The sequence below is a fragment of the Salvelinus namaycush genome, unplaced genomic scaffold, assembly GCF_016432855.1.
Source record: "Salvelinus namaycush isolate Seneca unplaced genomic scaffold, SaNama_1.0 Scaffold956, whole genome shotgun sequence".
In the NCBI taxonomy this organism is placed as follows: Eukaryota; Metazoa; Chordata; class Actinopteri; order Salmoniformes; family Salmonidae; genus Salvelinus; species Salvelinus namaycush.
This window is the reverse complement of record NW_024061704.1, coordinates 14,419-28,285: the sequence shown is the minus strand read 5'-3', so window position 1 is coordinate 28,285 and position 13,867 is coordinate 14,419. Positions and strand designations below refer to the sequence as shown.

At 40.7% G+C, this 13,867-nt stretch overlaps 1 protein-coding gene across 1 annotated transcript; it reads right to left on the bottom strand.

The window, feature by feature from the left end:
* Positions 1 to 10,561: 10,561 nt before the first annotated feature.
* On the bottom strand, positions 10,562 to 12,138 carry LOC120043556 (interferon a3-like). The gene is made up of 5 exons (XM_038988113.1): positions 12,004 to 12,138; positions 11,661 to 11,735; positions 11,381 to 11,530; positions 10,992 to 11,069; positions 10,562 to 10,651 (listed from the first exon to the last, which is right to left on the bottom strand). Exons 1-5 carry the CDS (start codon positions 12,136 to 12,138, stop codon positions 10,562 to 10,564), a joined length of 528 nt encoding a protein of 175 aa, XP_038844041.1.
* Between the last annotated feature and the right edge of the window lie 1,729 nt (positions 12,139 to 13,867).

Here is a 13,867-nt window from a genome sequence, read left to right as displayed (position 1 = left end):
GTGACACAGGAAAATAACAGGGCTACTTCTTAGTTTCTCTAAAGAAAACCATCAACCAATTTCTAAAGACTGTTGACATCTAGTGGAAGCTATAGGAACTGCAAGAATATTTCTATTAAAACGGCCTTGCCATAGAAATCCAATGGAAAACAGATTGACCTAAAAAAAAAAATCCCTGGATGGATTGTGCTCGGGGTTTCGCCTGCCAAATCAGTTCTGTTATACTCACAGACTTTATTCAAACAGTTTTAGAAACTTTAGAGTGTTTTCTATCCAAATCTACCAATTATATGCATATCCAAGCTTCCGGGCCTGAGTAGCAGGCAGTTTACTTTGGGCACACTTTTCATCCAGATGAGAAAATAGCGTCCCCAAGCCATAAGAAGTTTTTAAATAATTGGGCTATATATAAGCCTCTAACGCAACTACAGAGACGTCCTCACCCTGTGTTAAAGAAAACAGGGGTTTAGGCATTAGGGTGTAAATTCCATGGATAAACTTCCAATGTATCATTTTGAAATTGTAAAAAATCATATACTATAGTTTAGGCTATTAAAATATTGCTATATGATACTGAAGTGTGTTCATCCTTTATATCCTGCCTGTTTGGCCCTGTCCGGGGGTATCATCGGATGGGGCCACAGTGTCTCCTGACCCCTCCTGTCTCAGCCTCCAGTATTTATGCTGCAGTAGTTTATGTGTTGGGGGGCTAGGGTCAGTCTGTTATATCTGGAGTATTTCTCCTGTCTTATCTGGTGTCCTGTGTGAATTTAAGTATGCTCTCTCTAATTCCCTTTCTTTCTTTCTTTCTTTCTTTCTTTCTTTCTTTCTTTCTTTCTTTCTTTCTTTCTTTCTTTCTTTCTTTCTTTCTTTCTTTCTTTCTCTCTCTCTCTGAGGACCTGAGCCCTAGGACCATGCCTCAAGACTACCTGGTATGATGATTCCTTCTGTCCCCAGTCCACCTGGCCGTGCTGCTGCTCCAGTTTCAACTGTTCTGCCTGCGGCTATGGAACCCTGACCTGTTCACCGGACATGCTACCTGTCCCAGACCTGCTGTTTTCAACTATCTAGAGACAGCAGGAGCGGGAGCCAACTGACATTTACTCCTGAGGTGCTGACCTGTTGCACCCTCGACAACTACTGTGATTATTATTATTTGACCATGCGGGTCATTTATGAACATTTGAACATCTTGGCCATGTTCTTTTATAATCTCCACCCAGCACAGCCAGAAGAGGACTGGCCACCCCTCATAGCCTGGTTCCTCTCTAGGTTTCTTCCTAGGTTTTGGCCTTTCTAGGGAGTTTTTCCTAGCCACCATGCTTCTACACCTGCATTGCTTGCTGTTTGGTGTTTTAGGCTGGGTTTCTGTACAGCACTTTGAGATATCAGCTGATGTAAGAAGGGCTATATAAATAAACTTGATTTGATTTGATCCTGTGTGTTCTTGTAAACATGCTCTGGAAACATGCGCTCGACTTCTTTTAGACACAGAACTGGAAATTGTCCACTCTGAAATAAAGTCATATCAATGTCAAAAAGTGAACTGTATTGGAATAGTAACCTTTAATAAAATGTTGTGGTACAGCGAGTGAAAGCATTGGTTACATAAAATGTGCTATAATAAAATAATATAAATGTAGGCCTAATAATGAGATATACTGAGCATCAGATTGTGCACACCAAATAGCGGACTGGTGCATGAACTGCGTCCATCTGCACCGATCGGATGCTGCTGTGCCTCGGCAGAACAGAGTCAGGCAGATACTCAACTATTTCAATAGAGCCATGTTTCTTTTGATATAATTTAAGTGTAATAGACTTTCGAAATGATTAACAACCGATTATCTTAATCTTGATTCGATATGAATCCTACATTGCTGAAGTTGTCCATCTTCTATAATAATGATGAAGTTGCCCATCTTATATAATAAACCGAAGTATCGCTATACAATGCTTGAACTAAGACCGCACTCAGTCAGCTGTAAAAGGAAATAAGCAATCAGGAAACCTCTCACCCAGAGGTGGCGCTCCTAGTGGCTAGGGACTTTAATGCAGGCAAACTGAAATCAGTTTTCCCTCATTTCTATCAACATGTTAAATGCTCAACCAGAGGGAAAACATTTCTAGATCACCTTTACTCCACACACAGAGACACATACAAAGCTCTCACTCGCCCTCCATTTGGTAAATCTGACCACAATTCTATCCTGATTCCTGCTTCCAAGCAAAAATGAAAGCAGGAAGTACCACTGACTCTGTCTATAAAAAAAGTGGTCAGATGAAGCAGATGCTAAAATACAGGACTGTTTTGCTAGCGCAGACTGGAACATGTTCCTGGATTTTTCCGATGGCATTGAGGAGTACACCAAATTTGTCACTGGCTTTATCAATAAGTGCATTGATGACGTCGTCTCCACAGTGACCGTACGTACATACGCCAACCTGAAGCCATGGATTAAAGGGTAGAGCTGCCGCTTTCAAGGTGCGGGACTCTAACCCGGAAGCTTATAAGAAATCCTTCTATGGCCTCCGACTAACCATCAAACAGGCAAAACGCCAATACAGGGCTAAAATTGAATGGTACCACACCAGCTCCGACACTCGTCTTATGTGGCAGGGCTTGCAAACTATTACAGACTATAAAGGGAAGCACAGCTGCGAGCTGCCCAGTGACACGAGCCTTCCAGACGAGCTAAATCACTTCTATGCTCGCTTCGAGGCAAGCAACACCGAGGCATGCATGAGAGCATCAGCTGTTCCGGACGACTGTGTGATCACGCTCTCCGTAGCCGACGTGGGTAAGATCTTTAAATAGGTGAACATTCACAAGGCCGCGGGGCCAGACGGATTACCAGGACGTGTGCTCCGGGCATGTGCTGACCAACTGGCAGGTGTCTTCACTGACATTTTCAATGTCCCTGATTGAGTCTGTAATACTAACATGTTTCAAGCAGACCACCATAGTCCCTGTGCCCAAGAACACTAAGGCAACCTGACTAAATGACTACAGACCCGTGGCACTCACGTCCGTAACCATGAATTGCTTTGAAAGACTGGTCATGGCTCACATTAACACCATTATCCCAGAAACCCTAGACCAACTCCAATTTGCATACTGCCCAAACAGATCCACAGATTATGCAATCTCTATTGCGCTCCACACCGCCCTTTCCCACCTGGACAAAAGGAACACCTACGTGAGAATGCTATTCATTGACTATAGCTCAACGTTCAACACCATTGTATTCTCAAAGCTCATCACTAAGCTAATGATCCTGTGACTAAACACCTCCCTCTGCAACTGGATCCTGGACTTCCTGACGGGCTGCCCAGGTGGTGAGGGTAGGTAGCAACACATCCACCACCCTGATCCTCAACAATGTAATCAGTCCCCTCCTGTACTCCCTGTTCACCCACGACTGCGTGGCCAGGCATGACTCCAACACCATCATTAAGTTTACAGACGACACAGTGGAAGGCCTGATCACCGACAATGACGAGACAGCCTATAGGGAGGAGGTCAGAGACCTGGCCGGGTGGTGCCAGAATAACAACCTATCGCTCAACGTAATCAAGACAAAGGAGATGATTGTGGACTACAGGAAAAGGAGGACCGAGCACGACCCCATTCTCATCGACGGGGCTGTATGTGAGCTGGTTGAGAGCTTCAAGTTCCTTGGTGTCCACATCACCAACAAACTAGAATGGTCCAAACACACCAAGACAGTCCTGAAGAGGGCACAACAAAGCCTATTCCCCTCAGGAAGCTAAAAAGATTTGTCATGGGTCCTCAGATCCTTAAAAGGATTTATTCAGCTGCAACATCGAGAGCATCCTGACTGGTTGCATCACTGCCTGGTATGGTAACTGCTCGGCCTCTGACCGCAAGGCACTACAGAGGGTAGTGCGTAAGGCCCAGTACATCACTGGTGTTAAACTGTTTGCCATCCAGGACCTCTACACCAGGCGGTGTCAGAGGAAGAACCTAAAAATTGTCAAAGACCCCAGCCACCTCAGTCATAGACTGTTCTCTCTACTACCGCATGGCAAGCGGGACCGGAGCGCCAAGTCTAGGACCAAAAGGCTTCTCAACAGCTTTTACCCCCAAGCCATAAGACTCCTGAACAGGTAATCAAATGGCTACCCAGACTATTTGCATTGTCCCGCCCCACCAACCCCTCTTTTACGCTACTGCTACTCTCTGTTTATCATATATGCATAGTCACTTTAACCATACCTACATGTACATACTACCTCAATTAGCCCGACTAACCAGTACCTGTATATAGCATTGCTACTGTATATAGCCTCGCTGCTGTTATTTTTAAATGTCTCTTTACTGTTGTTGTGACTTCTTTACGTATCTATTGTTCACCTAATACTTATTTTTGCTTCCCTTTATAAGTCCAACTTTTCAGTGGGTGATTCTTAATTATGCAGTTGTGAAATGAATAAGAATGTTTTTTTGTCCAGCAAGTTAACAGTTTTCATACATGTCTTTGCAGAGAATTGCATTGGAGCAATGCATTTCATGAGGTCAGAAAGCAGTAATTCAGCAGGCAATATTGAATATGAAAAACGAATATAACAGTAGCCTATTTCTACAATGTTGCAGGGCTCTATATTAGCAAATGAGGGCCATGGTAAATATTGTGGACATTGCACACCACATTTTTCAGATTCTGTGTAGGGTTAACCAGACAGATGTTTCAATAGGCGAGGCACAGCGATCACATTTTGCTCACACGTTGTCTGTTGTGACTTTCCTTTAATCAGGTAGTTCAATCTGAAGCATGACTGTTCGGTGTTAATATTGCACATCTTTGAAATAAAAAAAGCATTTTATTAACAGAGTGACTGGTAGTGTTGAATGAAGGCTAAAGCCGAACCGCCTCTAAAAAAAATATTTATTTATTTATTTGACCTTTATTTAACCAGGTAGGCAAGTTGAGAACAAGTTCTCATTTACAATTGCGACCTGGCCAAGATAAAGCAAAGCAGTTCGACACATACAACAACACAGAGTTACACATGGAGTAAAACAAACATACAGTCAATAATACAGTAGAAGAATAAGTCTATATACAATGTGAGCAAGTGAGGTGAGATAAGGGAGGTGAAGGCAAAAAAAAAGGCCATAGGTGGCGAAGTAAATACAATATAGCAAGTAAAACACTGGAATGGTAGATTTGCAGTGGAAGAATGTGCAAAGTAGAGATAGAAATAATGGGGTGCAAAGGAGCAAAATAAATAAATAAATACAGTAGGGAAAGAGGTAGTAGTTTGGGCTAAATTATAGATGGGCTATGTACAGGTGCACTAATCTATGAGCTGCCCTGACAGCTGGTGCTTATTAAAGCTAGTGAGGGAGATAAGTGTTTCCAGTTTCAGAGATTTTTGTAGTTCGTTCCAGTCATTGGCAGCAGAGAACTGGAAGGAGAGGCGGCCAAAGGAAGAGTTGGTTTTGGGGGTGACCAGAGAGATATACCTGCTGGAGCGCGTGCTACAGGTGGGTGCTGCTATGGTGACCAGCTAGCCGAGATAAGGGGGGACTTTACCTAGCAGGCTCTTGTAGATGACCTGGAGCCAGTGAGTTTGGCGACGAGTATGAAGCGAGGGCCAGCCAACAAGAGTATACAGGTCGCAGTGGTGGGTAGTATATGGGGCTTTGGTGACAAAACGGATGGCACTGTGATAGACTGCATCCAATTTATTGAGTAGGGTATTGGAGGCTATTTTGTAAATGACATCACCGAAGTCGAGGATTGGTAGGATGGTCAGTTTTACAAGGGTATGTTTGGCAGCATGAGTGAAGGATCGAGAGTAAAACCGAGAGTAAAGTTCGGTGATATTGGCTTTAATTTGCGATTCATTCTTATTACATTGATTCGGTAAATTCCAAAGGGATCTTCATACAGTTTGTTCATTTCTGGTTGATAAAAGAGTATTTGCCCCAGATTAGCCTTTATTAGGCGCTTACCAAGACGACGAAAATGATGACGATGATGTGTGAGTTTGGCTTAATGTGAACGAGTAGGAAAGTCACATTGATATATATACTCAGATAATGATGATGATGATGATGATGATGATGGTGATGTGATGATGACGACGTTAATTGGAGATGTAGGTTTCTGATTATGCCGTTTTTATATTTAGCATTTATCTTATTTCACTTTGTAACAATGAACTGATCGTGGAATTGATTGAACAACATTGTATGCCTATCAACAAATGAATTATTATTTTAAACGTCAGAAGAATTTCACTTTCTTTGTCCAGTCAATGAATTACAAATGGTTTAAATGGGTCAGCAGGTTTATTTTGGTAGCCTACAGTCAGTCGTGTTATGAAAGAAAAATATTACATCTGCTCATGTGTGGTGCATAGAATCGAGTAGAATCTGTAGATCCTTCAATTTCCACACGATTTCATTTCGAACATCCTCCCAAGTACAAAAGCTGTTGTCCTGAAACGACGAAACCCCCACAGTAAATTGAAATGAGTAAATGGAAGACGGAAAAAGTGATTCAAATTAAACCATTCAATATAGGCTCCTGTGTTATTTTAGTATTTTTCTTTAGATGTTGCTTCATTTTGCTGAAGTAAGGTTTTGTAGAACGACGTAATGTCTCCATGAAAAGGTGTCCAATGGTATAATTCTTATCTGCATGAGAATTCTGCATTTAATATAAGCGAAGATATTTCAATTTGCAGGCAAAAAATCATACTCAGCCATTCAGATACATTTGTTGTCTGTCGGAAAATTATATTTCTACAGTAATCCAGGTGACTTTTATTCCATGACAGAGGCTGAAGAGGTTACCAAATATCTTTCTCACTTGACCTAAAATGACTTATGCAGTCAAAACCCTCTCTCTCTGTTGGGAAAAATAAATGGATGTAAATCGTAGTGCTATAAAATCATTCCATTGAAGAAAATTATTTGGCTTCTGCAAATGTTACAGATGTAACCTATCTGTTGATAATGAGGGTTTTCGAATAACACATTCATGTTGAATTCGATGTTCAAGTTCTCTTGCAAGCACTGAACCGGAAAACGACCACCCTAGGTATTTAAAACATGATATGGTCAGCCAAGATGTCAATTGTGCCCAGATTTAGAAATTAGGCTGCGTCTCGTGCTCGAACACAATCATCAATGGTTTATGTCAGCCGAGTTTGATGCTGTGCTTGTTTGGGATTTTGAGACAAGCATCCTTCCATGTGCATCCCATCGTTGGATACACCGTACATATGCTAAATGAAACACTCCACCATGTCAAACTGGTTATCATGCATGATGGTCGGCTATATAAATTCTCACAAAGTATTCGAAAGATCGGTCTGGAATCTGAGACAAGCATCAATATGTAGCCTATACCTAACAGCCAACCGAGGTGGGGCAACCGAGTAGCCTAGCTGTGTGACTCACCATAAATAAGCCTTATGATGAGACTGTAAAGAAGGTTGGTTTCATAAGTTAACCCGGTGTATCGAAACCTTCCCTTGTAGCCTACAAACGTCAGTGGTGATCTTCAATTGAAAAAATATACTTTACTCAACCAAAAGAACATATGATGATCCAATCTAGACAAGTTTCTCTCGGTGGAAATTGCGTTTATTGAGTTTACACGTTGCATTCATTAACAGTTTCATGTGCCCAGTCATTGGATGATCATATATATTTTTTTTTTATACAAATACACAAAACATACTTAAAACCATTTAGATACATATAAGTATCATAACAAATAATGTAAACACACATACACACCATTATAGATGTTATGTCAAATAACCTCACACCATTAAATAATTGGATATATATATCTACAATATCTCTATTCTATCCAGGAATTCCAAGCCGTCTGAAAGGACTGTGGACTGCCTCGTAGGCTTATGTAACACATATTTTTCTCTAAACTATTATCTATTTAAGTATTGCTTGTTTTTTTGTCTTTTTTCCCATGTTTTCTTTCCATGTCTTTTTTCTTATTTCCCCCCCGATTATTGTAAGACATACAGGTGTTTAATACAATGGACAGACTTTATAAATAAACATCGCATAATGTGAAGTGGGAGCTAAAAGTTCCTGGACCCCCAGATTATCCTCTACTCCTCACCCAGACCCCCCCCCCCCCCCCCCCCTTCATCCCACTGCCCCAGTGTGACTGACACACAAAAACAAACAAGAAAAACAGTAACCACCACATAATACAAAAACACATAAAAAATAAGTCAACTTATTGTGAAGTGGAAGAGTCGAAGGGCAATAATGGCTCAGTAGCGAAATGGTAGGCTACAAAAGCAACAGAACTGGACCACTGGGTGCTGAAGAGCGTAGTACGTAAAAATCATCTCTCCTTGGTTGCAACACTCACTGCTGAGTTCCAAACTACCTCTGGAAGCAATGTCAGCACAAGAACTGTTCTTCAAGAGCTTCATGAAATGGGTTTCCATGGCCGAGCAGCCGCACACAAGCCTAAGATCACCATGCGCAATGCCAAGCGTTGGCTAGAGTGGTGTCAAGCTCGCTGCAATTGGACTCTGGAGCAGTGGAAACACGTTTTCTGTAGTGATGAATCGTGCTTCACTATCTGGTAGTCCGATGGACAAATCTGAGTTTGGTGGATGCCAGAAGAACGCTACCTGCCCGAATGGATAGTGCCAACTGTAAAGTTTGGTGGAGGAGGCATAGTGGTCTGGGGCTGTTTTTCATGGTTCGGGCTAGGCCCCTTAGCTCCAATGAAGGGAAATCTTAACGCTACAGCATACAATGACATTCTAGACAATTCTGTGCTTCCAACTTTGTGGCAACAGTTTAGGGAAGGCCATTCCTGTTTCAGCCTGACAATGCCCCAGTACGCCAAAGCAAGGTCCATACAGAAATGGTTTGTCGAGATTGGTGTGGAAGAACTTGACTGGCTTGCACCGAGCCCTGATATCAACCCCATTGAACACCTTCGGGATGAAATGGAACACCGACTGCGATCCAGGCCTAATCGCTCAACATCAGTGCCCGACCTCACTAATGCTCTTTTGGCTGAATAGAAGCAACTCCCCGCAGCAATGTTCCAAGTAACATCTAGTGGAAAGCATTCCCATAAGAGTGGAGGCTACTATAGCAGCAAAGGGGGGAATGAGATGTTCGATGAGCAGGTGTCCACATACTTTTGGTCATGTGGTGTATAAACTTAAAGTAGAATTATCATGTGACTGACGATCAGCAACGAGTTTAATCTGCATCCCTCAGATGGTTAGATAAATCCACTGTCATTGGTTTTAGACAAGAACGAAATTTGGACAAATTATACAAATTACATTGTATTCACAAGTCGGGGAAAGTACTGCTAAGGACCCCAAAGTCAAGCTTAAATTAATGTATGTTTATTCACGCCAGCGGAGAGATTACAGACAAACTGCGCTTCATGTGGAAGTTAGTCAGAAACTCTGACGAGGTATTTCACCCTCAGCATATTTATACTATCGCTTCGGGTTACACAAAGATAACCAAGTGTCTCCTTTCTCAATACCTCAGGAATATTTATACTATCGCTTCGGGTTACACAAGGATAACCAAGTGTCTCCTTTCTCAGCAAAGCGTTTGCTCTCAGAGACCGGATGCGGAGGAGGACAACACCTGGCAACCACAGTCTGGGTGTTCAGACAATATTTTCCCTCCCGCTGAGTCGACCTTGTGAGAGCAATCCTCAGACACCCTGTCTGTCTACAACAGGCGCATTTCTAAGTATTAAACAGGTCAAACATGTAGAATAAGCAGTGGTGTAAAGTACTTAAGTAAAAATACATTAAAGAACTACTTAAGACATTTTTGCGGTATCTGTACTTTACTCTACTATTTATATTTTTGACTACATTTACTTTTACTTCATTACATTAAGAAAATATTGTTCTTTTTACTCCATACATTTTCTGTGACAACCAAAAGTACTCATAACATTTTGAATGCTTATTAGGACAGGACAATTGTCCAATTCATGCACTTATCAACAGTACATCCCTGGTCATCCCTACTATCTCTGGTTAAGAAAACAAGAAAATGGTGACGTCTGGATTGCTTAATATAAGGAATTGGAAATACTTTATAATTTTACTTTGATACTTAAGTATATTTTTGCAATAACATTTACTTTTGATACTTAAGTATAACCAAATAGTTTTACTCAAGTAGAATTTTACTTGGTGACTTTTACTTTTACTTGAGTCATTTTCTATTAAGGTATCTTTACTTTTACCCAAGTATTACAATTGGGTACTTTTTCCACCACTGAGAATAAGTGTGAGACACTGAAAAAGCAGAAAGAGACACAGTAAAATTCAAATAGACACGTTTTCAATATTAATTTTTTAACAGGTTTTTAAGTAGACAGGTAATACAGTTTTGTTCAACACAGGTACAAAAGGGAAATGTATAAAAATTAAAAACAATAAATGATGCATTTAAATATATTAAATAGACTGACAGGGTCCCACATGATTGTATTCGTGCTTTATAAACTGGTAAGGGCGTAGCTTCTGAGATGAGTCTGGATGATCAGTGAATCTTTGCCTGAAAAATATCCAATCTTTCCAGATGATGTTTCGTCTCTTTCCTGATGAGCTCCCATGCCAGTGCACTGTAGTTCTGAAAACAAAGGAAAATGTACATATTAGTGGTATGGACTTTCTAGTCATATAATGATCATATTGTCTTGAACAACAAAGGGCTGGGGCCGTATGTAATAATAATAATAATAATGTATGAAGCATGTCAGAGTAGGAGTGCTGATTTAGGATCAGTATTGTCTTTTAGATCAATATAAATAAGGCAGAGGAGACCTGATACTAGATCAGCACTTCTCTGAGATGCTTAATACATATGTCCCTAGAACCCCAAAAATGTTTCAAAACTGCTCCTGCTTAGCCTAGTTAATATTGATTTGATTAGATATATTAAACACGTTGCCATCCGAAAACAAACTCACCATTTTTCTCAGTACCATCCTATTCAAATTCTTGAAGTAACGTTTCAGTCTCCTCTCAGGTATCTTGGCAGGTGATACCTGTTGGACAAGATTAAAACATTAGCCTCCCACTGAACATAATAGCCCACATAGATTTTCTCACTTGTACAGTTAATAGTCTACAGCTTAGACAGGGCTCTCCAACCCTGTTCCTGGAGAGATACGCTCCTTTAGGTTTTCACTACAATCCTCCTCTAGCACAGCCGATTAATTAGCTGGTTGATAAACTGAATCAGGTTAGTTACAACTGGGGTTGGAGCGAAAACCTACAGGAGGGAGGTTCTCCATGAACAGGGTTGGAGAGCCCTGACCGAAACAGGGATTATACTTTAAATAGACCCGTTACTTACACAGGACTTAAGGTTCTCAAATTGGCGTTCGAGAATGTTGAGGAAATGGTCCAGCTTTTTCTTGTCCCAGGTGACAGATTTCATATTCCCATCAAACAGTTTTGTGATTTGATAGATGGTCTCGTTCCGGAATCTGACTTGGTCCTCAAACTACACATGAACATGTAAAAAGAAGATTAGAAACAGTATAGTCTTCAATTATGCCATCAATGTAACGTTGGGTCACGACCGCTATACTAAAGCATATCAGAACATGAAAAGTCAAAATTCAAGTCTTTACCTTGGCGTCATCTATGGGTCTGTAAAGTGATTCGGGGAAAAAGACAGGGGCATCCTGCTCTGTGATATTTCCTCCCTGGAATACAACCAATATAGTATTTTAAGTCACGCGTCTAAAAGTATAGCTTATACTGCAAGGACAGTATAGGCCTAATGTATACAGCCTCTCGTGATCGCGCTGTCATTATAGCCTAGCCCCCTTTTACTATGGCTACTCAAATATAGATTACAGTTTTCTAACACAGCTGCTAAACATGAAACATATGACTACTTGACTTGGTTGGTTGTTTTGCTGTCCTTAATACATGCATTCAGTCTCCTCTTACAGTGTGCTGATAACTCACCATCTGGTCCAGCAGTGAAAGGTATTCTGCGCTCAAGTGGCCGTAGTGGTGTCGGATCCAGTCACAGCAATGACACACGCTCTGCATACTGCAAATAATAAGAAAAATACACGTCCAACTCTGCATTGTATACATTGTAAATAGCAGTTTGCTTTGCTCTTAGTTTTCCAGTTGAGTTTGAACATTTTGGCTCTTATTAAGGAGTTTTATTTGGAGATGGGAAAGTGAAAACTGTATGGTGAATTTCCCCGATCAACCTACCGGAGGCGGGGACTTTAACTTTCCAGACTCTAGCACATGCAGCCAAAGGAATTACATGCCTTGTCCGACTTCTGGACGACCAAATGCCAGCGTTGAATGATAGTTTAACCACAACAATATAGGTTATTTTATTTGGATATAAGCTATTTGCGAGAATAAGCTACACATGAGCTAGGCTTTTAACTGCCGTTATCTTCGCGTGAACCTCAAAAAAAAATACAAAACAAGCCTGATAACGAAATCGTCGAGGTCGAAACAAAACCCAAAATTATGACATTTACCCACATAATAAGTCAATTTAGTGGGTTTCGTTCCCAAGTTAGTCCGAAATATCCTTTCGCGGCGTTCTTGCAAGTCCTCAATGTTGCGTTTCAAATGAAAATTGAAAGGGAGACGTCAGCGTCTCTCAACTTTTAATTTCAACAATGATGTAACCAACTTTCACCTGCTGGTGATGCAATTTTGACGAGCAATGATAACATGATTTGTTGGAACTTTGTCCTTTTCTTTACAAATGAAAAATAAAAATATATATTTGACCATACACTGAGTGTACAAATCATTAGGAACACCTTCCTAATATTGAGTTGCACCCCATTTTGCCCTCACAACAGCCTAAATTCGTCGGGGCATGGACTCTACAAGGTGTAGAAAGCGTTCCACAGGGATGCTGGCCCATGTTGACTCCAATGCGTCCCACAAATGTGTCAAGTTGGCTGGATGTCCTTTGGGTGGTGGACCATTCTTCTTCTTTTTTATCCTTTATTTAACTAGGCAAGTCAGTTAACTGCTGGGAAAGCATAGGGCTTATGTCTATTTTTGGATATTGATAGACAATCTAAATTGTTGATGTTATGGAGCCACCAATACGGCTATGTTTCACTGCTGGTCTCAGATCCCTTCATCACTTTTCACTTAGCCTAGACTTTCTCCGTGCTTGTCTGTCTGTCTGTCTGTCTGTCTGTCTGTCTGTCTGTCTGTCTGTCTGTCTGTCTGTCTGTCTGTCTGTCTGTCTGTCTTACCCAATGCTCTTTCACCTGAGAAGCGTAACATGAGCCTGGTTCAACATTGTAGCAGCCGCCACAATTCACCGTTTTTCCCTAATTAATAATTAGACCAAACAGAAATTATTTATAAGATGTCCTGGTGATTCAATAGTTAATCATTACATCACTTTTAAGTTAAAAAACTATTTGTTTTGCTCAGAGTCTGTCAGTAACTCTATTAGAGGCAGATGATCTACTCTTTTGGCTGCTTCTGATGACGTTTGCATATAATGACAATAGAATCTCGAAACTATGCTGGTATTCTTTTGTCCTTTATTAAATATATGTATTATTATATTCTTATCTATGAATATTTTGTATTAGTAGCAGTAATAATTAGTAAATGGCACCATACAAAGTTCTATTTGGACCCAATTTTGGTTCAGTGATGAAGAACACCTTGGTTCTATATTTAGTTCAGTGAAAGAGTGTAGGCAAATTAATGGAATCATTCTGTAAAAAAAAATTATCATAAAAAGTGGCAATTTAACAAATTACTTTGGTAAACACAGGAGACAAATGCTTCTTCTTGTTTTTACTTTTCCATTTCATATCCA

Bases quoted from the DNA above. Each gene is read 5' to 3' on its own strand.
- LOC120043556 (XM_038988113.1), bottom strand. From the start codon at position 12,138: ATGTATACAATGCAGAGTTGGACGTGTATTTTTCTTATTATTTGCAGT. The intron at 11,531-11,660 runs GTAAAGACTTGA...GTTCATGTGTAG, and splicing joins GACCCATAGATGACGCCAAG to TTTGAGGACCAAGTCAGATT. The intron at 11,070-11,380 runs GTAAGTAACGGG...CTTGTCCAACAG, and splicing joins TTGAGAACCTTAAGTCCTGT to GTATCACCTGCCAAGATACC.